The 26,466-nt window shown below is 49.1% G+C and overlaps 2 protein-coding genes across 3 annotated transcripts in view; one reads left to right on the top strand and one right to left on the bottom strand.

Moving 5' to 3' along the window:
• Positions 1–10,730, top strand: part of LOC134296927 (zinc finger protein 665-like) — an 84,320-nt gene extending 73,590 nt beyond the window's left edge. Inside the window, exon 2 of one of the 2 annotated variants that reach the window (XM_062973097.1) lies at positions 4,988–10,730. In XM_062973097.1, the coding sequence (XP_062829167.1) occupies positions 4,988–6,128 (1,141 nt within the window). In that variant the 3' untranslated portion in view covers positions 6,129–10,730. Of the gene's footprint in view, positions 1–4,872 lie in introns of both variants that reach the window. The other variant, XM_062973098.1, reaches the window with a different exon arrangement.
• The window catches only part of LOC107983763 (zinc finger protein 239-like), a 284,070-nt gene that overhangs the window by 244,914 nt on the left and 12,690 nt on the right, over positions 1–26,466 (bottom strand). The window lies entirely within an intron of this gene.

Genomic DNA, 26,466 nt, shown 5'->3' with positions numbered 1-26,466 from the left:
TAGCCTACATGACGGTCCCCCTGGACTCAAGCTCCTTCTGTTAAATGCCAGATCCGTAAATGGTAAAACAACTGCCATCCAGGATTTAATCCTGGATGAAAAAGCCAGGTCTGGGGGGCGGGGAGGTGGGGTTGCGGTGGTCTATCGAGATTCCATCTCTCTGACTAGGTGCCCCATTCCACAATCTTCTGGGTTTGATTGTGTCTATCTGAGAGTTGGAAACCGGGACAGGTTGGGGATTCTGCTTGTGTACCGACCACCCCGCAACACAGCAGTCTCGCTGCCTGAGCTCGCCGAGGTGGTCTCCAGCTTGGTGTTGGAGCCTCAGCACCTTGTGGTGCTGGGAGACTTCAATATCCATGCGGAGTCCATCCTTTCTGGCGCAGCACAGGATTTCATGTTTGCCATGACGGCCATGGGCCTGTAAAAAATGATTTCTGGACCAACTTATCAGGCAGGACACGTTAGACCTAGTTTTTGTTGTGAACGGAGGAAAAATCAGTGTGGAAGAGCAAAATATTCTTCCATTGTCATGGACTGATCATCATCTGGTCAGTTTTAGACTAACCACAGATCAAACCCTCTGCAGGGGTGGTGGACCGATTAAGATGGTCCGCCCCAGGAGACTTATGGATCCAAATGGATTCCTGATGTCTCTTGGGGATTTTCCCATCATGGCGGCTGGTGATCCTGTCGAAGTCTTGGTTGATCTCTATAACACTGAGATGGCCAGGGCAGTAGACACGATCGCCCCTGAACGTCCCCTATCATCTCACAGAGTCAGGTCAGCTCCTTGGTTTTCTGAGGAGCTGGCTGTGATGAAGCGGACGAGACGGAGACTGGAGTGCATCTGGCGCAGATCTCAGGACGTATCTGACCGAGCACGGGCTAGAGCCTCTCTTAGGGCCTACTCCGCAGCATTGCGGGCAGCCAGGATAGTTTTCTCGACTACCCGCATTGCGTCTGCAACAAACAGACCAGCTGAGTTGTTTCAGGTGGTGGGGGAGCTCCTCCACCCTTGTGACGGGGGGGGGGGGGCTGCCCTTTGCCACCTGACAACTCGATGTGGCGAGTTCGCCCATCACTTTGCAGACAAAGTCGCTCGGATACGCTCTGACTTAGACACCAGCCTTAACGCAGTATCTGTGGAGGTGACCGAGGCACCTGCTTGTCCAGTGTTAATTGATTTGTTTCAGATTGTTCACCCTGATGATGTCGAGGGGATCCTTGGAGCTGTGAGAGTGACCACATGTGCTTCAGACCCTTGCCCATCTTGGGTAATAAAACTTGCCAGTGGGGGGTTGGCAAATTGGTTCGTGTGGATAAAAAACGCTTCACTGGATCAGGGAATTTTCCCATCTACCTTAAAGCAGGCATTGGTTAAACCGATTCTGAAAAAGGTGTCCCTTGACCCGTCAGTTCTTAACAACTACCGGCCAATTTTGAACCTTCCCTTTTTGTGCAAGGTTCAGGAGTGGGTGGTCGCCTCGCAGCTCCAGGGGTTCCTGATAGAGACCGACTATCTGGATCCATCACAGTCTGGGTTCAGACCCGGTCATGGTACGGAGACGGCTTTGGTCGCCTTGGTGGATGACCTCCGCAGAGAACTTGACAGGTGGAGTGTGACCCTGTTGAGTCTCTTGGACATCTCAGCGGGCTTTCGATACCATCGACCATGGTATCCTTCTGGGAAGGCTCTCTGGAATGGGTATTGGGGGCGTTGCTTTGCAATGGCTCCGCTCCTTCCTGGAAGGCCGTTCCCAGTTGGTGAAGCTGGGAGACTCCTGCTCGGACCCCTGGCCATTGTCCTGTGGGGTCCCGCAAGGTTCTATTCTGTCTCCCATGCTTTTTAACATCTACATGAAACCGCTGGGAGAGGCCATCCGGAGTTTTGGAGTTAGGTGCCATCTCTATGCAGATGGTACTCAACTCTACTACTCCTTTCCACCAAACTCCAAGGAAGCCCCTCAGATCCTTGACTGCTGTCTGGCCCCTGTGATGGACTGGATGAGGGTGAATAAGCTGAAACTTAATCCTGACAAGACAGAGGTCCTCCACGTCAGTCGTGCGGCCAATCGGGGCATAGGGTGCGCTCGACGGGGTCGCACTCCCCCTTAAGACGCAGGTCCGCAGCTTGGCGGTCCTCCTGGACTCAGCGCTGACACTTGATGCTCAGGTGTCAGCGGTGGCCGGGAGGGCCTTCACACAGTTAAAGCTTGTGCGCCAGCTGCGACCGTACCTCGTGAAGTCTGACTTGGCCATTGTGGTCCACGCCTTAGTCACCTCCAGGTTGGATTACTGCAATGCACTCTATGTGGGGCTGCCCTTGAAGACGGTTCAGAAACTTCAGTTGGTTCAGAGATCAGCAGCCAGATTAATAACAGGAGCTAGTTACAGAGAACGGTCAACTCCTTTGTTTAAATAGCTCCACTGGCTACCAATAAGTTTCTGGGGCCAATTCAAGGTGCAGGTTATTACCTATAAAGCTTTAAACTGTTCAGGACCTGCCTATCTCCGTGATCGCCTCCTCTCCTACGAACCAACGCAAACCCTAAGATCATCCGGGGAGGCGCTCCTCTCGCTCCCGCCTTTGTCTCAAATGCGGCTGGTGGGGACGAGGGAGAGAGAGGGCCTTCTCGGCAGTGGCCCCCCGGCTCTGGACCTCTCTCCCTAAGGAGATCAGGTTAGCTCCTTCCCTGCCCATTTTCCGCCGGGAATTGAAAACATGGTTGTTCCAGAGCGCGTTTGAATGAATAGGCCCAATAGAGCTGTCATCAGAATACTTCTTTATGTTTTAAAAGTGTATGGCACTTTATCACTGTTACTCATTTCCATGATACAGCACTTTATGAAACCTGTCTACGCTGGTTTGCTTTTAATTACTCTGATTTTATCTACTTGGATTTTAATGTATTGTCCATTATTTTATTTTGTGCATCATTGAAATGTTTAAAGTTTTTGTCAAATATGCTGTGTCGTTGTTTCGGACTTGTCCCTGTTGTGAGGCCCCCCCCCCCCAGGTCCCTTCGGGGAGATGGGGCGGGATATAAAAATAAAGTTTATTATTATTATTATTATTATTATTATTATTATTATTATTATTATTACTATTATTATTATATTCCAGGAGCCATTCCAAATTGTCATTCGCTTTGTTTGTTGTTGCACTTAGAAATCATTGTCGCATTGGGAATCATTGTGGAAACACTTGGTCCCACAACCAGGATTTGACTTTCCCCTTGAAGGTCAGGAGGGAGGGGGCTGATCTAATTTCCCTAGGGAGAGAGTTTCATAACCGAGGGGTCACCACCAAGAAGGCCCTGTCTCTCATCCCCACCGGTCCTGCCTGGGAGGGGGTGGGATCGAGAGCGGGGCCTCTCCGGACAATCTTAATCTCTGAGATGGTTAATAGGGAGAGATACGTTTGGACACACCATTTTAGTTCGTCTTTAGCACATCATTTTAGTTTTGGCCACCATATGGTCTCCTGAGCAAATGCAGACGTTTTACAAATCTAAAACTTCCTGCCTTTACAATGTTTATGTTTTCCCATTCTTGTTACCTTTCTTTGAATTTTGTCAATGTCCGTTCTAAAATGGGATGAATTGAGCAGAACAGGGCAGGAATCACGTATCCCACCCCACCCCAGGTATTGCTGGACTGCAATCCCCTGTATCCCATGTGTTTCTGTGAAGGAAGGGTTGATGGAAGTTGGAGTGCAGAAACATCTGGAGGACAGGAGGATTCCCACTCACCCTGGGGTCCATCCATCCATCTCCTCTCTCTCATGCTGAGTGCCTTCCACCCTGTGCTTGTGCATCCCTATCTTAACCTTTGTGGTCTCAGTGTAGAAGTTTGCATTCTCCATTGTTTTTCTCTTTGCATTTGTTTTGCCTGAGGTTATATACCTTTATGGTATAGGTTTTGTACGAATGCAATACGTCAAGGAACTTTGCAGCCTAATGTACTCTCAATGTCTCCAGGTGCCTTGCTTTAGAAACGTGAGGCTGCAGGGAAAGAGAGGATCAGGGAAATATATTCTTCTTGAATTGGAAGAAATCTACACAAGACAATAAAGTATTGTTCTCCCAAGACTGATCACTTGGGATGGTCTGTCCATACAGGTGGTCACTCACATTCTGAGTTGGGATGTGAGGAAGTAGGATCTAGACAGGAAATGCTTTGCAACCAAAGCCCCTTTCTGTGCTGACCATATTATTAGAGGTCTTCCTTTACAAAGGTTGGATTACACACTTAACACATTGCAGTGCAAGAAATCTCATTCACAGAATCTTGGACCACCATCCCCTTTGTATCTGAGCAGGAAATTTTCTATGTTTGGCAATTGGCTCTTCTGAGTTGAACCAAACTTTCTCCCTTCTTCCCCTGCATTTGCTACAGCACTAGGCTATTGTTCTTCATGTCCAGTGAGATCTTTCTTTGCTCCATTCCTAATGAGATTGTCCTCTCATTCTTCTGGCAGGTATCCTCTGAATGAACCTTGTGAAGGACGTTTTGCCCATTGCCTTAGGTCTGAAATGAAAGTACACAGCACTGACAAGAACAGAAAATAAGAGAAATTATATTTCAAAGGGAGGGTTGTACTCTAAAAAGAGAGGCTTGGTAAAGTGAAAAGAAGACTACAACAATACAAAGACTGAGAAGAGGGAATCCTGTCCTCTTCAGGAGAACATATTTGTGAACTTCTGGCATGATATTTGAATCATAAATGTAACAGAATGGAAAATCTCCATTCCTTGTCAAAATCACACACAGGAGAGAAGCGACATAATTGTATGGACTGTGGAAAATGTTTCATTGGGAGAAGTTCTCTTACTAAACATCAACAAACTCACACAGGAGAGAATCCACGTAAATGCATGGAATGTGGAAAGAGCTTCAATCACAGTGTCAGTCTGTGTGTCCATCAAAGAACCCATACAGGGGAGAAGCCTCATAAATGTATAGAATGTGGAAAGAGCTTCAGTGAGAGTGGACATCTGCGCTCCCATCTAAGGACCCACACAGGGGAGAAGCCTCATAAATGCATGGAATGTGGAAAGAGCTTCAGTCAGAGTGGAGATCTACGATCCCATCAGAGGACCCATACAGGGGAGAAGCCTCATAAATGCATGGAATGTGGAAAGAGCTTCAGTCAGAGTGGACATCTGCATCTCCATCAAAGGACCCACAGAGGGGAGAAGCCTCATAAATGCATGGAATGTGGAAAGAGCTTCAGTCAGAATGGAAATCTGCGTTTACATCAAAGGATCCACACGGGGGAGAAGCCACATAAATGCATGGAATGTGGAAAGAGCTTCAGTGAGAGTGGACATCTGCGCTCCCATCAAAGGACCCATACAGGGGAGAAGCCTCATAAATGCATGGAATGTGGAAAGAGCTTCAGCGAGAGTGGAAATCTGCGCAGCCATCAAAGGACCCATACAGGGGAGAAGCCTCATAAATGCATGGAATGTGGAAAGAGCTTCAGTCAGAGTGCACATCTGCGTTTCCATCAAAAGATCCACACAGGGGAGAAGCCACATAAATGCATGGAATGTGGAAAGAGCTTCAGTCAGAGTAGAAGTCTGCGTTCCCATCAAAGGACCCATACAGGGGAGAAGCCACATAAATGCATGGAATGTGGAAAGAGCTTCAGTCACAGTGCCAGTCTGCGTGTCCATCTAAGGACCCACAGAGGGGAGAAGCCTCATAAATGCATGGAATGTGGAAAGAGCTTCAGTCAGAGTGGACATCTGCATCTCCATCAAAGGACCCACACAGGGGAGAAGCCTCATAAATGCATGGAATGTGGAAAGAGCTTCAGTCAAAGTGGAGATCTACGATCCCATCAGAGGACCCACACAGGGGAGAAGCCACATAAATGCATGGAATGTGGAAAGAGCTTCAGTGAGAGTGGACATCTGCGCTCCCATCTAAGGACCCATACAGGGGAGAAGCCTCATAAATGCATGGAATGTGGAAAGAGCTTCACTCAGAGTGCACATCTGCGTTCCCATCAAAGGATCCACACAGGGGAGAAACCACATAAATGCATGGAATGTGGAAAGAGCTTCAGTCAGAGTAGACATCTGCGTTCCCATCAAAGAACCCATACACACAGGTAGAGCAGACTGCCTTTATGTTTCCTAGTTCTGGTAAAATATTTCCCCAGGCAAGGGTCCCAGGCAGACAAAAATGGGAGAATGAACAGAAGAAGGAACTTGCTCTCTATCTGTTATGTACAGCAATTTGTGTGGTCTGGCTCACAAATTGCATAGAGAATAGAAGACAAAGAGTGATGACATCAGCTGGTGAAGATTATTGAATCTGTTGAGATAGACAATTTACCATATAAGCCGACTCGAATATAAGCCAAGGCGCCTAATTTTACCACAAAAAACTGGGAAAACGTATTGACTCGAGTATAAACCAAGAGTGGGAAATGCAGCAGCTACTGGTAAATTTCAAAATAAAAGTAGTTACCAATAAAATTACATTAATTGAAGCATCAGTAGGTTAAATGTTTTTGAAATTTTACCATATTTCAAAGAAAAACAGTAAACTAGGTCTGTAAGGGGGAAAGGAGGGTCAACAAAAACCACATGGTATCAACAATAACTTTAGAAGTATTGGGATCCATTTATAACAGGATAAAAAAGAGACTTTGAAAAAGACTGTCTTTCAAGATGTTCCCCTGCTCCTTCTTTCCTTTCCCAATATCCAAGACGGCCGTCTTCTTAATGTATCCCTTGCAATATCCAAGATGGCTCATTGCTACAGAACCTTGGGAGCTGTAATTTGGTATGGTACCGTCATTCTTTGGCAGAGAAATCTAAATTGTAGGAGTTGATATTCAATCATTTCTCCTTCCCATAGAGTATTTTATACACACTTTTAACTATGATTTATTTGTTATTTTATTGTGTTGTGTTTTTATGATTGTCTATGGCAGTGGTTCCCAAACGTATTTGGCCTACTGCCCCCTTTCCTGAAAAAATATGACTCAGCACCCCCTGGAAAGGGGCGTGGCTTAGAGGGCTGGGCGTGGCTCTTGCTCAAGAGGGCGGGGCTGAGCCTCTCCCCTAGTCCAAGATGCAGGTCTGGGAGGGGGAGGGGGAGGTAGGTGGGGCCACAAATGGGAGGCCAGGACTGGGATGGGTGGAGTTACAAGCTCTGAGGCAGGGCTGAGCTTCTGTCCCTATCTTGGATGCAGGGGGCAGGGCTAGAGGAGAGGGCGGGGCCTCTTCCCAAGTGCCTGACGGGGCTGAACCTCTCTACCCCATCCCTGTGTTCTCACAAGCGCCTCAGGGGAGGTATACAGAGGCTCAGCCCTGTCTCGTGCTCTTGGGAGGAGGCCCCGCCCCTAGCTCCACCCTTTAGTCCTAAAAGGCCTCTCAGGAAAGGCTCAGCCCTGTCTCAGGCTCTTTGGAAGAAGCCACGCCCACTCCTCTAGCCCCACCCCCTGTGTCCTAACAGGCACCTCAGGGACTCAGCCCTGTCTTCCGCACTTAGGAAAAGGCCCCGCCCCTCCCCTAGCCCCGCCCCCATCTCCTAACAGGTACCATCACCGCCCCCCTGGATCGCTGGTCTATGGCATTGAATATTTGCCTTTGCATTTGGAAGCCGCCTTGAGACCTTTCAGAGAAAGAGGGTGGGTTAGAAATAAATTATTACTATTATAAAATACCTGGAGGGCTGAAGTTTGCCCATGTCTGCTCTATGCTGCACTTTCCTGACCAGGCTTTGCCCCATGTAAGCTGCCCCTAGTCCCTTCGGGGAGATGGGGCGGGGTATAAGAATAAAATTATTATTATTATTATTATTATTATTATTATTATTATTATTATTTCCCATCATCATCATCATCATCATCATCATTGAATTACTTATTAATCGCCCTCCATCCACGATGCTCTAGGCGATTTATAAGATAAAATTGTAAAGGATAAAAATACATACATACAAATATTGATTTAAAAAAATTAAAATAGATTAAAAGCTCTAGTAAAGAGCCAGGTCTTGAGTGCAAGGGTAAAAGGCCCTAACTCCCGCATGGCTCTCATCTAGGGCGGCAAGGCATTCCATAAGGCAGGGGCAGAAACAGAAAAAGCTCTGCGCCTGGTCCTTTCCAAGTGCACTTCTCTAGGACCCGGTACATAGAGTAAGTCTCGTTGGGATGGTCGTTGTGACCTCCGATGATGAGAGAAGGAGAGACGGTCCCTAAGATACGATGGGCCCTGGCCGTAAAGAGTTTTAAAAGTCAGGACTAGTATTTTATATAGACCACGGTAATCAATTGGAAGCCAATGCAGATGCTGCAGCACTGGTGTGATGTGGCATTTCATGGGTGTTCTTGTGAGTAGCCTGGCTGCCGCATTCTGCACAATACGGAGCTTTCGGGTCGTGGACATCGGAAGGCCAACATACAGGGCGTTGCAATAGTCCAGCCTAGACGTGACCGTGGCATGGATGACTGTTGCCAGAGCCTCATCAGATAGATAGGGTGCCAGTTGCCTCGCTTGTTGTAGGTGGAAAAAGGCCTGTTTGCACAACCTGCTATTGAGATGGATCAATAATAATCACAACCTGCTATTGAGATGGATGCATGATTAAGACATTATTTTCAGCTTACTATATATGTTTTGGCTGAGGGGGCAGAAATTGCCTTAAAGCCATCTTGTGCAGCTTCCAAAACCCAACAGTTGAGCACATTTTGCACTACAGCCAGATATTTTCAAGGTTGTGCCCAAAGGGCTTGGCGAATATAACCTTTTCTGAGATGGATCCAAATCAGGCATGGACAAATTTTGGCCCTCCAGGTGTTTTGGACTTCAACTACAACAATTCCCAAAGGACCCGGTATTTGGGCAGCTTCCTTATTTGGCCAGTATTTGAGAACACAGAAATGCTGGACCACTCTCACAACCACCATGTCAGACGACACAGAGAAGCCATTGAAATCCACAAGAAGCAGGTGGACAATTTCAACAGAGAGGAGGAAACCATGAAAATGAACAAAATCTGGCTCCCAGTATTTTTTAAAAAAAACTAAAATCAGGACAGTAAATAAAGAACAACACTCAGAAATGGGAATTCCAGACAGGAGACAATCAGGGTCAGCTAACACCTCCCAGCAAAGGATTTACCCAGACAGGAAACAGCCAGGTTTTGAAGCTGCAAGGCTATTCAGTGCTCCTCAAGGTGACCAATTGCAACATTCACACTTGTCTCCAACAGACAAGAGTTCTTTTCCCCATCCTGGACATGATTCCACAGACAGATAAACCTCACTTGCCTAGTTTTCCAACAGACCTCACAACCTCTGAGGATGCCTGCCATAGATGTGGGCGAAGCGTCAGGAGAGAATGCTTCTGAGACATGGCCAGGCAGCCCGGAGAACTCACAGCAACCCAGCCAGTAGGCTGTTAGGAATTGTGGGAGTCGAGTTGAAGTCCAAAACACCTGGAGGGCCAAGGCTTGCCCATGCCTATCTAAATGCAACTTTTAATCTTAAAGGGAAAAGTGCCCAGGATTTTCTCACATACTACATAAATAAATGGTTGGCATGTCTGGAGAAGAATAGGATGCTTCTATATCAGGCATGGGCAAACTTTGGGGAAAAAACTTAAACGGGATTGGACAAAGGTTGGAATGAAGACGGAGAATCTGGAAAGCGGAGAGTTTGAAATGAAGAAGGAAAGGATTATGGAAGAATTTAGAGAAATAAAATTGATATGGTTCCCTTGTATTCAATGGTTCAAAAATTGGGTAAAGAATAATAAACATAGAAGTAAGCTTAATCAATTTGAACAAACAATACAAAATGGAAGGGATAGAGAGGAACATAAAAATGTGAAAGGAATAACCAGTAAATATATATAAAATATTAATTGAAATAAACAAAGGGAAAGCAAAGAACAAGGAGATTTGGGAAGAAGATCTAAGAATGAAAATCAATGAAACAGTGGTCACGATGGGGACAAAGACATTTGAAAAAAAAATATCAATATGAGTTAAAGAAAGTTATCTGTTGATATGGAAATGGTACTGAACACCAATAAGAATAGCAAATATAAATAAAAACTACCCAAAAATTGCTGGAGAGGATGCCAAGAATCGGGAACGTACATACATATGTGGTGGCAGTGTCAATATGTAAATAATTTCTGGGGAAAGGTATTTAGGGGATAGAAGACACAATGAACATTGAAGTAGAAAGAAGTCTTAGCTTAGATTTATTATATAATAATAAACAGTTGGAAAAAGAGGACAAAGATGTGATAACAAACTTATTAAACCTTGCAAGAGTGCTTATAGCAAAGAATTGGAAAAAGGAAATAAATATACAGATAAAAGAATGGTATAAGGAAATATGGAAACTGGCAAGAAATGATAGGTTGACATGCAAATTGAAAGTTAAAAGAGGGATGTGGAAACAAAGTGATTGTGATGATGTCTGGAGAAAATGTATTGGAAGGGGATTCCAAAAAAAAAGAGGGAAAATTACCTCCAGAAGAGGAAATAAAATGAAATTTTGGACAGATGATAAAAGAAGTGGCTTGGGAGGAGGGAACACGGTGGTGAGGGTAAGAAAATATGTATAAGCGTGAAAATAACAGTAGGTGTCACATGTTAATGTATTGTAGATTGTAGTGAATATTTTGTGGGTACTGTAATACAAGGGATGTATGAAAAAAATAAAAATTAATAAAAATATTTGTAATTTGTTTATCTTGGAGGAAAGAAGGAAGGGCTTCTCCCTCGGCAGGGAGGAAGGAGTAGGCCACGGAATTTTTTTTTGGGGGGGGGGGGGTTAGTAGGACCCCCCGACTGTCGGGTAGAAAGAGATGTGATAGACAGGAATGCGTGACCCATACCTCCAGTGTGCAATGATAGTTCTCAATAGACATGTGTTCACAGCACAGTACTCTGAAGGGTTAAGAATCAGAGGTGGTGATCCCAGGGCAGGCATGGGGAGACCTCCTAACTTGGGGGCCGCGTGGTGGGCGGGAGTTCTCCCCAAGGCCCCTCCCTGCCCGGAGGACTGGCTGCCCAGAGAGGAAGAGCTTCTCCCTCCGGCCACACCCTCCTCCCACTTCCGCTCTTCCTTCCTCTCTGCAACACACCAACACGCACACTCCTCTCCCCTTGGAGGCTCAGCCTGCGCACACGAAGGGGTGTCTGGGGAAGGAAGGAAGGGGGTCCCTTTGAGGGGGGGGAGGAGGCTGGGGGGCAGCTGAAGAGGGGAGATCTCCCTCCCTCCCCTTCCTCTTCTTTTCCTAATGAGATCCCGTGTTGCCTACTCCTGGTATGTAGTCCTAGAACCCTAGAGCCGGAAGAGACCCCCAAGGGCCACCCTGTCCTGCCCCTGCCATGCTGGAAGGCACAATCAAAGCACTCCCAATAGATAGTAGGCTTGCTCAAATAATTCAATTTCCCCGTTTGTCATTAGTAATTCGTTAGTTTTGTAACTTGTGAAGCAATATTCGACCTAGATTGTCCACTCGTGTGGATCCCGCGGTTTCGAACCGCGATAGGCCCTTTTTCTAATGTCGTCATTTTTTTTCGTTAGGAAAACAAGGTTTTGCAAATCACCCAAACTTGTTTAAGTGCACTGGGGCAACCTAGAAATTGTTTCCACCTTGTGGCCAATCAGAGAGCACGTTTAACCCAGGGGAGGGGCTTGTACGTCCTGAATGAAAAGAGCGTGCAAGGGAGCCTCGTGGCTCATTTGGCTCGGGATCTGCAAGAGAGAGGGTGGTTGGGACTGAGATTCCAGGCAGGCAGGCAAGATTGCTTCCTTCCTTGGCTGAGCTAAAGAAGACCGGGAGAAAGGGTGGGTGGGTGAGGAGGAAAACGGGTGGGTGGGTGGGTGTTTGGGTTAGGGTGTTTTTTCAAAGGACCTGTGGGCTTTTTTTCCCCACCAGCTTGGCGTTTGCCATTTGCCCACCAGCCCTGCAATTTTTCTGCTGCGCCATATTGCCTGGTGCGGGGTGGGCTTTTTTATTTCGGACAAAGAGGAGTTCAGCAGCTTTTTGGGCGTTTGATTAGGAAACTTTTCTTTGCATAGGCATTAAAGTGAGTTGCAAATAGAAGAAATCAAATATTCCAATTTTCATTTTGCAAAGTCTGGCAAAACTCCCCATAATCCACCGAAAAACAACTTGGGGAAAAGGGAGGGTGTATTGTTTTCTCTTTCCTTTCTCCGAGCTGCTCATAGGGCTGGCAGCAGAGACTCTCTTTCCCTATCAACGCCAGCAAAGTCTGGCAAAAGGTTGCAAGTCCCATAATCCTCCGCAATACCACTTGGCTTGGGCAAAAGGGAGGGTGTATTGTTTTCTCTTTCCTTTCTCCGAGCTGCTCATAGGGCTGGCAGCAGAGACTCTCTTTCCCTATCAACGCTAGCAAAGTCTGGAAAATACAGGTATACCCTTTTTTAAGTATAACAATAATAACAACAGTAATAGAAGGGTTTGTGGCAGTTCGACCCAGAACACATTGCCAAACAAGAAACAACACATCTTTCCCCCCAGTAACGCAATACCTTCCTCCCTTCTGAAAGCTGAAAACACTCCCGTTATCATGAAGCGTTCAGCTGAACGCGGGTCTGGTGGAGCAAGTCCTGCTAGTGGTCAAGCTACAGCCCGGACACTGTGGGGGGCCAAAAAAGTTAGGGTGGATCCCATCCGTCTGGAACACGCAACGATGGGAGTGGGTGGACTTGATGAAGAAGCTGGCTGTTCGACTGTTGAAAGTTCACAGCCCTCCACCCGGAGCCAGTTGTCGGTTGGAGCTGAGACAAGTGGACGAACAATGGAACATGGAGGTGTTGCCGTCCTGGAAGTACAGGTGGTGGATAGTGAGGATCATGTTAACCCCACCCCTCCACCCGCAACTGACAGTGAGGAGGAGGTAGAGGAGGTAGTACCATCAAATCATAGACTTTCTAATGTCGCTGTTATGGTGCCCACGACTCCTACCTCCCTGGGTGTCGGCACAGTGGCTATGGGGAGGCCAAGGTCATATATTTGGGACCATTTTAATGTCCACACTCAGCGTGCCACTTTGGCAGTTTGTAGACACTGTGGGGCAAATATCAGCAGAGGCAGAGACCCGAGACATCTTGCGACCTCGGGGTTGAGCTCTCACATGAAGCGGCACCATCCCTCGATATCGGTAGGAGGGGGAGCTGCAAGCCCTTGCAGTGGCAGCATTAGCACACAAAGTTCTCCTGGTGAAGATGGTGGAAGGCAGACACAGTCCACCTTGGAGGATTGGGGCCTGCCATTAGCCAGGAAGAGAACGGGGGAAACATTACCCACACCCCAGCAGATAACCCAAAGTGTGGGAGAGATGATGGCCCTTGATCACCATCCCTTCCGCATGGTTGAACAAGATGGCTTCGTTCGCCTTATGAAACGCCTGTGCCCCCGATACAAAATCCCCTCCCGTCACACCTTTTCCCGAAAAGTTATTCCCGGATTGTACGAGGGCTGCAAGGAACGCATTATCCAGATGTTGCAGAGTGCCATGGGAGGACACATTCATTTCACCTCTGATATTTGGTCAAGTTTGGGAGGAGGCCATTCCTACCTCTCTCTCACGGCACATTGGTGGGAGAAGGAAGGCAGTATGGATACATCCCATCGTTGGGCACTCCTCGCGTTGGAGGTAGTTGATCGTGATCACAAGGCAGAGACCATCTGCAGCTATCTGGAAAACATTATGGGGGAGTGGATGCAGTGCAGGCCGGAAGAAATGAGGAGGGGCTTCATGGTGACTGACGCTGGTAAAAATATGATCAAAGCGGTTGAAAGTGCAGGGTTTTTGAATGTCACCTGCATGGCCCACTTGCTTCACAATACCATCAAGGAAGGTTTAAAGAGCCCGGAAGAGCAGCCGGCCAGCACCGCCAACATCGCCCTGCTGATCGAGCGCTGTAGAAAGATCGCGGGCTACTTCCACAGGAGCATCAAGGCAGCCCGGCAGCTGAGAGAGAGACAGAGCCTTGAAGGGCTCCCGCAGCACAAGCTGCTCCAGGACGTCTCTACCCGGTGGAATTCAACCTATAAGATGCTGGCACGCATGGTCGAGCAGCAGAAGGCGGTACACGGCATCTCCCTTACATTGGTTGCGCCTGTTAGCAAGCTTGTTCCAAATAAGCAAGAGTGGGACACCATCTCCCAGCTGGTAGACGTACTAAAGCCATTCAAACATGCCACAGAGACCCTTTCGGAATCAAAAGCCCTTCTTAGCCAGGCGGTGCCCCTTGTCTTGGGGCTAAGGAGGCACCTAGAAATGCTTGGGGCCGGTCGAACACTGGACTCCCTGGCTGGACCGCTGACACCGCCGGCCCAGGAGGTGGTGAGGAGGTTGTCCTTTGCTGTACGGAAACGCCTAGAGCCACTTCTTTCCAGCAAGGTCCATATGCTGGCGGCCTTGTGTGATCCACGGCTAAAGTACAACGTCTGCCCAAAAGACTTTACCGTATGGAAGGCCCAACTAGTTAACCTTGTGAGGGAGGTCTTTGCTGCCAGGGTGGAGGAAACGGGCACAGTGGCCCCTCTACCGGAAATGCCTGCCACCCCCAGCACTAGCGCTAGTGGCGAGACTGATAGTCCCGGGGAGCCGGCAGGGGGTTGCAGTAGGGATACGGATCTCCAGCCGCGACCAGGAAACGCTTTCTTTGCAGAGACGGTGGCCATACTTGCCTGCTCGGAAGAATCCTCTTTGCTGGCTTCTGCTCAAAAGGTAGACTTGGCCGAATGCTCAGTCAACAGGTACTTTGAGGAGCCTCCTGAGATAATTTCTTGTGATCCATTGGCCTATTGGGCTTCACGCGAACACATGTGGCCGGATCTGTCGCACGTAGCGCGCCAGTTCCTCAGCTGTCCTCCCACCAGCGTGCAGAGCGAAAGGGTCTTCAGCCTAGCGGGAGATGTAGTCACGCCCCACCGCAGCTTGCTGGACCCTCAAACAGTTGAGAAACTGGTCTTCCTGAAGGCCAACCTTCCCGTGTTGAATTTCCCCGATTTGGATTTTGACACCGACGGCTCCTAGAACAACAGTTGCTCTGCTTCTGATTAACTTTGGCTATTTCTGTTGGGGGGCGGGGGGGGGGGGTTGCCCCTTTGGCCTCTGTCCAACAACTCTCTCCTCTATCCTCCCATGCTTTCCTTCCTCTCTTCCCTTCCTTTCTCGTCTTTATCATCACACACCGTTGCCCACTGTCGTTTTTGGGTAAATCAATCTCTAGGGGCCGTTCCCTGAGGTTCAAATAGGTTTTTTCTCCTGTAATAATGATCCTGGATAGGTAGAAGGATATTCTGGGGGAACTTAGTCCATAAAAGCCAAGGTAGGAAATGCTTCCGCTTTGGGTTCAGAACGGATTACATTCAAATCTATCCTTTTTTTGTCCAAATATATTTCGGGAATGAGCCATGACTGTTAGGTCTTCTCCAGATCCTCGCAGTTCCTGTACAGAAAGAACATTGTTATAATTGATGTGGATCCTTCGGTAAGACATATTTGGTGAAGGAATACGGCACAGTCTCACTTTACAGAGATAACGGTCCATCTGAACCTTTGAGGATGTGTCTTGCCGCATGAATTAGTACACCTCGTCCTTGGCCACCACTTCTCTAAATTTTCATCTTTCACTGTCCCATCGGCTTGAGCGGGTGTGGTCGACGCAGTGGCCGCGGGACGGCCGAACAATGGTCCCCGCGCCCTCTGTCCGCGCACGCGGACGGTGCCGTTTGCCCGTCAGGGCGTGTGCCTTTGCGGCTGCTTTTGATGTGTGGGCGCAGGTTCCGTGGCGTGGGAACTGCTTTTTGCTGGCTTGTTGGTATAACGATAGAAGAGGGTGGAATCACCAAAGACAGTGGGACACCTCGGCCTTTGCCAGCATTTCTCGAAATGGTTGTCTAGTGTCCCATCACCTTGAAAGGCAGTGTACTCGACGTTGTGGCCGCGGGACGGCCGCCTTATGGTCCCCTCGCCCTCTGGCCGCGCACGCGGATGGTGCCGTTTGCCCATCAGGGCGTGTTCCTTGGCGGCTGCTATTGATGTGTGGCCGCTGGTTCTGTGTCGTGGGAGCGGTTTTTTGCTGGTTTATTGGTAGAACGATAGAAGAGGGTGGAATCAACGCAGAATGTGGGACACCTTGGCCTTCGCCACTTCTCAAAATTGTCTTCTTTCACTGTCCCATCGCCTTGAGCGGGTGTGGTCGACAGTATGTGATGCTAATCTTCCACAGACTCATAAGTAGAGAAACAATCCACTCAGAAACTCTGTATTGCTATTAAAAACAATTAGTTATGTCTTCATGGTTCCTTTTGACTCAACATTTGTGCTATGTTTCTTCTTTGGATTCATTACTACTCCATTAAACACAATATCTTTCATAATTTTACTTCCTCAACTTTACTGAAACTGTATACCAACAGAAGTCATTTCCCTCTTTCCAGCTCATCTGCTAGAGAACTTTAATAACACCAGACACACACAAGTCTTCCCTCTAGTTCAACTCCATGGAAACATGAACCTAACATCAGAGCCTTAAAACCTTCCTCTTCCAAAAAGCCTTCGAGGACTGTGTGGTGGATCGTTGCCTATTGAAGAATTGGTTGCCAGACCAAGAGTATTTCGCACTTTATTGATTTTTAACTGTCAAACTACCTCATCTCTGTGAAGTATTCAGCCCTCAGACCAGAGCCGTGTTTTTACACCACTGTTTTTTAAGCTGGTAATGCTGTATGCTGACTGTGACTTCAGTTTTATTTTATGTCTTATTGATGCAACATTTTCTGGAATACAGAAGAGTCTCACTGATCCAAGCTGAACGGGCCAACAAAAGCTTGAATAAGCGAATATCTTGGATTGTAAGGACTGGTCGAGGAAAAGCGTATTAAACATCAAATTAGGTTATGATTTTACAAATTAAGCACCAAAACTTCATGTTATACAACCAATTTGACAGAAAAAGTAGTTCAATATGCAGTAATGTTATGTTGTAATTGCTGAATTTATGAATTTAGCTCCAAAATATCACGATATATTGGAATCATTGACTACAAAAATGGCTTGAATTATCCAGAGGCTTGACGGTTTGCTGTCAGGGAGTGTGCCTTTGTGGCATAGGTTGTGTGGTGTGGCCGGGGGGCCGGCCAACGGTGGCCGGCCCCCCTGGTCTGAGGGGCTTGGGCCCACATTTCAAAAGCAGACGTAAAGAAAACACGCCCTTCCCCATGGGTTGTGGGGTGTGGGCGTGGGGCCGGCCAACGGTGGCCGGCCCCCCTGGTCTGACGGGCTTGGGCCCACATTTCAAAAGCAGACGTAAAGAAAACATGCCCTTCCCCATGGGTTGTGGGGTGTGGGCGTGGGGCCGGCCAACTGTGGCCGGCCCCCCTGGTCTGAGGGGCTTGGGCCCACATTTCAAAAGCAGACGTAAAGAAAACATGCCCTTCCCCATGGGTTGTGGGGTGTGGGCGTGGGACCGGCCAACGGTGGCTGGCCCCCCTGGTCCGAGGGGCTTGGGCCCACATTTCAATAGCAGACGTTAAGAAAACACGCCCTTCCCCTTGGGTGGTGGGGTGTTGGCGTGGGTAGAGGCTAAGGTCGCAAAAGCAGAAAACTTTGTGGAGGGCCGGGCCGATCTCTCAGGGATGCATGCCGGCCAACTGTGGCCGGCCCGGCTCAACGTGTGGGCTTGGCTGCCTGTGGCTTTTTTCTTTCTTTTCTTTTCTTTTTGCTGCTTCTCGTCCTACGTGGTCGAGTTTCCCACGATGCACCGCATCTCTCTTCTCTCGCGGCTGTCCCTCCGCACACTTTTGGGCAATTTTTCTAAGATGATTCCTTTGGTGCGGGGACCTCTGTTTTTTTTTCTCTCTCTCTCTAGGGGATGCATGCCGGCCACCTGTGGCCGGCTGTGATGTCTCATGGGCCTTGTAGTCCCGTTCCTAGTACTATTGTGGCAGACGAAGAGGAAAACATGGGATTTACACCGTTTCAACCAGAAACGGAGCCCCTGCACCTGCAGGATGTTTGCCCTCAAGAAGTTAGCCAAACAAGCCTTGGGCAGAATTCTCCCCCGTTTTCTCGAAAGGACAATTATAATAGAGATAGAGGCGCTAGGGAGGCGAATCGCCGGAGCGCCAGAATCGCAGCCAAACAATTAGCTGATTAGGTCTGCTTCCCTTGGGAAATTCTAAGGAGTCATGCATCTGGACAGAGATGAGTTTCACTTCTAGTTCTCCAGGGAAAGTGTTCTTCTGGCGGGAAACGAGACCCTATTTAGGTGTTTTGCCGCGAAGGAAACCTTGCGGAGTCAACTCGTCAGCTTGAGGAGTGAGATCGTGTGTGGACTTCGTAATCCCAGCTCCTTGTTCCCGAACCAAGTTTCAAGCCGCTTGTTTCACGGACCTTGCCACGGACCTTGTTCTTGTTCCTTGTTGCCTAGTATCAAGTCTTGTTTAGCCAAGAATCTAGTTGTTTTCCAGCCTTGTTGTCAAGCCTCAATGGACTAAAAGACCTTGTCATCTCCCCACACTTTGCTTGGCAAGTGTGTGTTTCGGTTATTGGATTATAACTTTGGACTTTAATATCACATATTGGACATTGTTTTCCTGGACTATATTTGACCTTTCCTGAAAGGTCTACTTCTGAACTATATTCTTCACTTGTTTTTATTGACTTTATATATTTCCTTAATAAAGATATTAGATAGATTCTGGTCTCTGCGCATGGTTATTGGTGCTCTGCAGCCTGGGTCCTGACAGTTTGACTCCGCCACCCTAAGCACCAATTAACCTAGGCCAGAATGTCTACAGGAACCGGGGCGGAAGCCCAACCACTCAGCTACACCATTTCCAAGGAAGAATTCGACAGGGTCCGAGATACCCTCCGAACGCAGGAGGGAGAAATACGGGGCTTAAAGGAACGCGGTGTCCGGCTCCCTGCCCTAGCGCTTCCAACCAAGTTTTCTGGAGAAGCATCCAAGGTTCATGTTTTCCGTCGCCAGTGCCAGCCGTACATAGAAGCCCGTCAAGCCGAGTTTCCCCAAGAAGATGTCAAGGTGGCGTGGATTTACAGCCTCTTGGAAGGGCCTGCAGCCAATTGGGCGACAGCGCTATTTGATGCGGGTTCCATGCACCTAAGTTCCGCGCAAAACTTCCTGAATCACCTTAAAGCGACGTGGGGGATCGAGGACAACGAGGAGGCGGCTGGCCACAAACTCCGGCGCCTTTTCCAAGGGGACAGGCCGTTGTCCCAGTACATAGCCGAGTTCCGGGTACTGGCCCAAAACACCGGCTGAAACGATATAGCCCTCAGAGGACAGTTTCGTGAGGGTCTCAACATCGAGATGCAGGAAGAAATCTCCAAGGTGAATCCTCCAAATTCTCTTGAGAGACTTATCAATCATTGTTTACGAGCCAAAGTCCTGCTTGCCAACAAAAAACAGTGGCTCCGAGGCCAGAGTGGAAGAGCCGGAGTGAAACCTCCCGCTTCCGCCAATATTCAGCCACGTCCAGTGTGGAGACCCCCACCACCAGCCCCATACCCCAGGGGAAGCGAGGAGGAGCCGATGCAGTTGGGCAATGTGCGCCCCAGACTAGATGTTGCCGAAAAGGCCCGCCGCCAACGTTTAAACCTCTGTTGGTACTGCGGGAACGGGGGCCACTTCGCCAGAGAATGTCCAGCCAAGAGAAAGCCCGCCGCTCGCTTGGCGGCGGCGTCCTCCGCGGAGACGGAGACGGCCGAGGCGGCTGGAGCAAAGCCGGCGGGGGAAGCCAGCGACCAGGTGTAGAGAGGCTCGCCAACCCGGTCAAAAACCCCACTCAAGAGCCGCAAACCGGGGTCCTATTTCTCCTAGTGGTCACGTTGTGGTCAGCGAAAAAAGGACCCGTCATGATCCATGCCATGATAGACTCAAGAGCAACAAACAATTTCATTGATAGAGAGTATGCCGACTCTCTGGGATTACAATATCACGATTTCAAGAACGCCCGGGTGGTGCAGGCTATAGATGGTCGTCCCCTAAAGACGGGTCCAGTAAGCCAATGGACTGAGCCCACCAGAATGTGGATAAGGGAACACATGGAAGAGATTTCCTTCTTCGTTACTGAGGTTCCCCACTTCCCTGTGATTTTGGGAATTCCATGGCTGACACTCCACGACCCAAACATCTCCTGGTCCAACAGAGAACTACAGTTTGCTTCAAAATATTGCCAAAACCATTGTCTAGTAGCCAAGGTCTGCCATGCCACAGATGCTGAGCCCATCATCACCTTGCCCAAGAAATATTCGGACTTCTGGGACGTTTTCAATGAAAAGGAAGCCGAGAAACTACCCCCACATAGACCCTACGACTGTGCCATTGACTTGGTGGAGGGGGCCCCGATCCCGCGAGGACACCTCTACTCCCTGACTGAACCAGAGCAAGAAGCTCTCAGGGAGTTCATAGAGTCAAATCTTCGCAAGGGATTCATCAGACCCTCTCAATCCCCAGCTGCTTCCCCGGTGATGTTTGTGAAAAAGAAGTCAGGGGACCTACGCTTGGTTGTGGACTATAGAGCATTGAACAATATCATGAAGCGGAACCGCTACCCCCTGCCTTTGATCTTGGACCTATTAGACCGGCTTCGAGGGGCCAAGGTTTACACCAAGCTGGATCTCCGGGGGGCTTACAATCTAGTTCGCATCAGGGAGGGGGACGAATGGAAAACCGCTTTCCAGACCAAATTCGGATTATTCGAGTCCCTAGTCATGAATTACGGATTATCCGGAGCTCCCGCAACATTCCAGCATTTTGTCAACGATATCTTCCAGGATTATCTAGATCGGTTCTTGATCATATACTTGGACGATTTTTTTGGTGTTTTCTAGATCACAATCGGAGCACGAGAAACATGTCAGAATGGTGCTACAACGATTGCGGGATCATGGACTATATGCCAAGTTAGAAAAATGCGCCTTTGATTTGCAAGTAGTAGACTTCCTGGGGTACCGCGTCTCGCCACAAGGGCTCTCCATGGACCCAGCAAAGGTTTCAGCAGTATTGGGATGGCGGGCGCCAACCAACAAGAAGGAAGTGCAACGTTTCTTGGGGTTCGCGAACTACTACCGCAAATTCATCCCAGACTTTGCCCGCTGGTCTGACCCAATCACCAGCTGCATCCGTGGGAAACAGCCTTTCCGCTGGACGGAGCAAGCAGAGAAAGGGTTCCAGCAACTAAAGAAGTTATTCACGACCCAGCCAATTCTACAGCACCATGATCCCAAAACCCCTTTTGTTGTGCAGGCTGACGCCTCTGATGTGGCAATTGGGGCTGTACTCATGCAACCAGTGGGAGAACATCTTCATCCTTGTGCCTATTACTCCCGTCAGCTAACAGCCCCAGAGAGGAATTACACTATTTGGGAGAAGGAACTTTTGGCCATAAAGGCAGCCTTTGAAAATTGGAGACATTGGTTGGAAGGGGCCAAATTCCCCATTGAGGTTCATACTGATCATCGAAATTTGGAACACCTAAGGACCGCACGAAAGCTAAATCAAAGGCAACAGCGCTGGGCTTTATTCTTTGAACGTTTCGACTTCCAGATCCATTATGTAACCCCGGCTCAGACCAAGCAGGCAGATGCTTTATCACGGAAACCTGAGTATGCTGCAGGACGCAGAGAGACCTTCGAATCTCGATTGCTGCAGCCCAAGAACTTTGCCACGCTCACAGTGGGAAACACCAAATCCACTCCAATTGAACCAACTCCTTCTAACCCAGAACCCCTTTGCGCTCAAGAAATTAGAGCCAGTCAGCAGGCAGATGCCTGGGCTCAAGAGCAGATTCGCCAAGGACTACGTTTCCCTTTCTCACTTAAGGATGGGCTACTGTGCTACAGGAATCATGTTTACATCCCTCCAGGCCCCGGCAGAGAAAAGGCACTTCGTCTGTGTCATGACAGCAAGCCAGCAGGACTTGACAGCAAGCCATTTTGGACTTTTTAAAACCATGCACTTGATTCTACGAGATTTCTGGTGGCCCAAGATCCGCAAGGATGTGGAGAAATATGTCAATACCTGTCCTGTATGTCAGCGCTCCAAGACACGAAGGGAGAAGCCCTCAGGGCTACTGCATCCCCTCCCCACTCCTTCTCGCCCATGGGAGATAATTTCCGCAGATTTTATCACTGACCTACCACCTTCCCTTGGATTCACCACGATCCTAGTGGTGGTGGACCTTTTTACCAAGTTGGCCCATTTCATTCCCTGCGATGGTCTCCCCACGGCCAAAGAGACTGCAGATTTATTCCTTCAGCATGTTTTCAGACTACATGGATTTCCCAAGAGTTTAGTCACGGACCGTGGATCTCAATTTACCTCTCGTTTCTGGAAGGCACTACAGACACCATTGGGCATAGACTCTCGTTTATCTTCAGCTCATCATCCCCAAACGGATGGGCAAACTGAGCGCACCAATGCCACTTTGGAACAATACCTTCGCTGTTATGTAAACTACCAGCAGGACAATTGGGCTTCCCTGTTATCTCTATCAGAATTTGCTTACAACAATGGTGTCCAGGCTTCAACTAAAGAAACCCCGTTCTTTGCAAACTATGGTTTCCACCCACGTTTCTTCCCTTCTGTCATTGAAACCTCAGAAGTCCCTGCAGCGGAGGACTGGCTGCAAGAACTCACAGCGGTGCAACAACTCTTGCACCAGCAACTGGATCAAGCCAAGGAGGACTATAAACGCCACGCTGACGGTCATCGCCAGCCCGGCCCCGAGATCAAGGTAGGAGATCGGGTTCTATTGTCCACTCGCTTTTTGCCCTCCCACCGTCCCTGCCGGAAGCTAGATGCACGTTTCATTGGTCCCTACCCAGTGGTGGCGCAACTTAACCCCGTGACTTTCAAACTCCAACTTCCGCGCTCCATGCGCATTCATCCGGTGTTTCATCGTTCCCTGCTCCTTCCGGCGGATGGTGTACGCCCTGATGCGAACCGGCCGGCCCACACCCCTGTTTTGGTGAACGGGGAGGAGGAATTCGAGGTTCAGGACATTTTGGATTCTCGCTTTCATCGCCACCGTCCTCAGTATCTCATTGACTGGGTGGGTTTTGGACCCGAAGAACGCTCTTGGGAAGACGCTTCCACAGTCCATGCCCCCGATTTAGTCCGCCGCTTCCATCAGGCCTACCCTGCCAAGCCGCGGCCCCGCACCTCGGGAAGAGGGCCCATTTTGGAGAGGGGCCTTGAGGAGGGGGATAGTGTGATGTCTCATGGGCCATGTAGTCCCGTTCCTAGTACTATTGTGGCAGACGAAGAGGAAAACATGGGATTTACACCGTTTCAGCCAGAAACGGAGCCCCTGCACCTGCAGGATGCTTGCCCTCAAGAAGTCAGCCAAACAAGCCTTGGGCAGAATTCTCCCCCGTTTTCTCGAAAGGACAATTATAATAGAGATAGAGGCGCTAGGGAGGCGAATCGCCGGAGCGCCAGAATCGCAGCCAAACAATTAGCTGATTAGGTCTGCTTCCCTTGGGAAATTCTAAGGAGTCATGCATCTGGACAGAGATGAGTTTCACTTCTAGCTCTCCAGGGAAAGTGTTCTTCTGGCGGGAAACGAGACCCTATTTAGGTGTTTTGCCGCGAAGGAAACCTTGCGGAGTCAACTCGTCAGCTTGAGGAGTGAGATCGTGTGTGGACTTCGTAATCCCAGCTCCTTGTTCCCGAACCAAGTTTCAAGCCGCTTGTTTCACGGACCTTGCCACGGACCTTGTTCTTGTTCCTTGTTGCCTAGTATCAAGTCTTGTTTAGCCAAGAATCTAGTTGTTTTCCAGCCTTGTTGTCAAGCCTCAATGGACTAAAAGACCTTGTCATCTCCCCACACTTTGCTTGGCAAGTGTGTGTTTCGGTTATTGGATTATAACTTTGGACTTTAATATCACATATTGGACATTGTTTTCCTGGACTATATTTGACCTTTCCTGAAAGGTCTACTTCTGAACTATATTCTTCACTTGTTTTTATTGACTTTATATATTTCCTTAATAAAGATATTAGATAGATTCTGGTCTCTGCGCATGGTTATTGGTGCTCTGCAGCCAGGGTCCTGACACCGGCCCGGCTCAACGTGTGGGCTTTGCTGCCGGCGGCTTTTTTCTTTCTTTTCTTTTCTTTTGTTTCTGCTGCCTCTCGGCCTACGTGGTCGAGTTTCCCTCGATGCACCGCATCTCTCTTCTCTCGCGGCTGTCCTTCCATCCATATTTGGGCAATTATTCCCAGATCCTTCCTTTGGGGCGGGGTCCTCTGTTTTTTTTTCTCTCTCTCTCTCTGGGGATGCATGCCGGCCAACTGTGGCCGGCCCGGCTTAATGTGTGGGCCTTGCTGCCACCGGCTTTTTTCTTTCTTTTCTTTTCTTTTGTTTCTGCTGCCTCTCGGCCTACGTGGTCGAGTTTCCCTCGATGCACCGCATCTCTCTTCTCTCTCGGCTGTCCTTCCATTCATATTTGGGCAATTATTCCCAGATCCTTCCTTTGGGGCGGGGTCCTCTGTTTTTTTCTCTCTCTCTCTCTAGGGGAGGCATGCCGGCCAACTGTGGCCGGCCCGGCTTAATGTGTGGGCCTTGCTGCCGCTGGCTTTTTTCTTTCTTTTCTTTTCTTTTGTTTCTGCTGCCTCTCGGCCTACGTGGTCGAGTTTCCCTTGATGCACCGCATCTCTCTTCTCTCTCGGCTGTCCTTCCGTCCATATTTGGGCAATTATTCCCAGATCCTTCCTTTGGGGCGGGGTCCTCTGTTTTTTTCTCTCTCTCTCTCTCTCTGGGGAGGCATGCCGGCCAACTGTGGCCGGCCCGGCTTAATGTGTGGGCCTTGCTGCCGCCGGCTTTTTTCTTTCTTTTCTTTTCTTTTGTTTCTGCTGCCTCTCGGCCTACGTGGTCGAGTTTCCCTCGATGCACCGCATCTCTCTTCTCTCTCGGCTGTCCTTCCGTCCATATTTGGGCAATTATTCCCAGATCCTTCCTTTGGGGCGGGGTCCTCTGTTTTTTTTTCTCTCTCTCTCTAGGGGAGGCATGCCGGCCAACTGTGGCAGGCCCGGCTTAATGTGTGGGCCTTGCTGCCGCCGGCTTTTTTCTTTCTTTTCTTTTCTTTTGTTTCTGCTGCCTCTCGGCCTACGTGGTCGAGTTTCCCTTGATGCACCGCATCTCTCTTCTCTCTCGGCTGTCCTTCCGTCCATATTTGGGCAATTATTCCCAGATCCTTCCTTTGGGGCGGGGTCCTCTGTTTTTTTCTCTCTCTCTCTCTCTGGGGAGGCATGCCGGCCAACTGTGGCCGGCCCGGCTTAATGTGTGGGCCTTGCTGCCGCCGGCTTTTTTTTCTTTTCTTTTCTTTTGTTTCTGCTGCCTCTCGGCCTACGTGGTCGAGTTTCCCTCGATGCACCGCATCTCTCTTCTCTCTCGGCTGTCCTTCCGTCCATATTTGGGCAATTATTCCCAGATCCTTCCTTTGGGGCGGGGTCCTCTGTTTCTCTCTCTCTCTCTCTCTCTCTCTGGGGGATGCATGCCGGCCAACTGTGGCCGGCCCGGCTTAATGTGTGGGCCTTGCTGCCGCCGGCTTTTTTCTTTCTTTTCTTTTCTTTTGTTTCTGCTGCCTCTCGGCCTACGTGGTCGAGTTTCCCACGATGCACCGCATCTCTCTTCTCTCGCGGCTGTCCTTCCGTTCATATTTGGGCAATTTTTCCCAGATCCTTCCTTTGGGGTGGGGTCCTCTGTTTTTTTCTATCTCTCTCTCTAGGGGATGCATGCTGGCCAACTGTGGACGGCGCATGGTGGGGTCTTTGCTGCTGAGATAGACATTGGGGTTCGGATCCCCACGGGGATTTTTTCTTTCTGCTTTTTTCTCCATCTTGGACATTGCGGTTCGGATCACCACGTTGATTTTTTCTTTCTTTTTGCTCCAATTTTTCCCACTCTCCCTGCCAGTGCTTTTAATGGATCCAAACCCTCATGTGTATCTCTGCAGCTAAGCCCCCGCCCTACTGCTTTAGGGAAAGGGTCAGGGGTGTGGGATCCATGCCCCCATGTCTATTTCCGCAGTTTAAGCCCACGCCCTGCTACTTTGGGGAAAGGGGCGGGGGTGGGAGACGGCCCACGGTGGCCGGCTCCCCAGGGGAGTGGGATCCAAGCCCCCAATTTGCCATCAGGCAAAAAATCAAACCAACGTCGCACAAATCTTACATCTCTTGGGAGGGGGAGGGGCTTGACCACTTTGGTATAATGGCCTCCAATATGGATGCCTGGGGAAAGTCATTGCGCATTGTGGCAGGCAGCAAAATGTGTCTCTTGGCCAATGGCCACCAATGTCCTAACATTTTGACAGATTTACGGGCACTGAAACAATGTTACACAAGTAGAAGAAGGACTTTCACAGTGAAGGAACCCCTATTGAACAGGAAATAACAATTCAAAA

The sequence above is a fragment of the Anolis carolinensis genome, chromosome 2 (assembly GCF_035594765.1).
Source record: "Anolis carolinensis isolate JA03-04 chromosome 2, rAnoCar3.1.pri, whole genome shotgun sequence".
NCBI lineage: Eukaryota > Metazoa > Chordata > Lepidosauria > Squamata > Dactyloidae > Anolis > Anolis carolinensis.
This window is presented reverse-complemented; position numbering and strand designations above follow the sequence as displayed.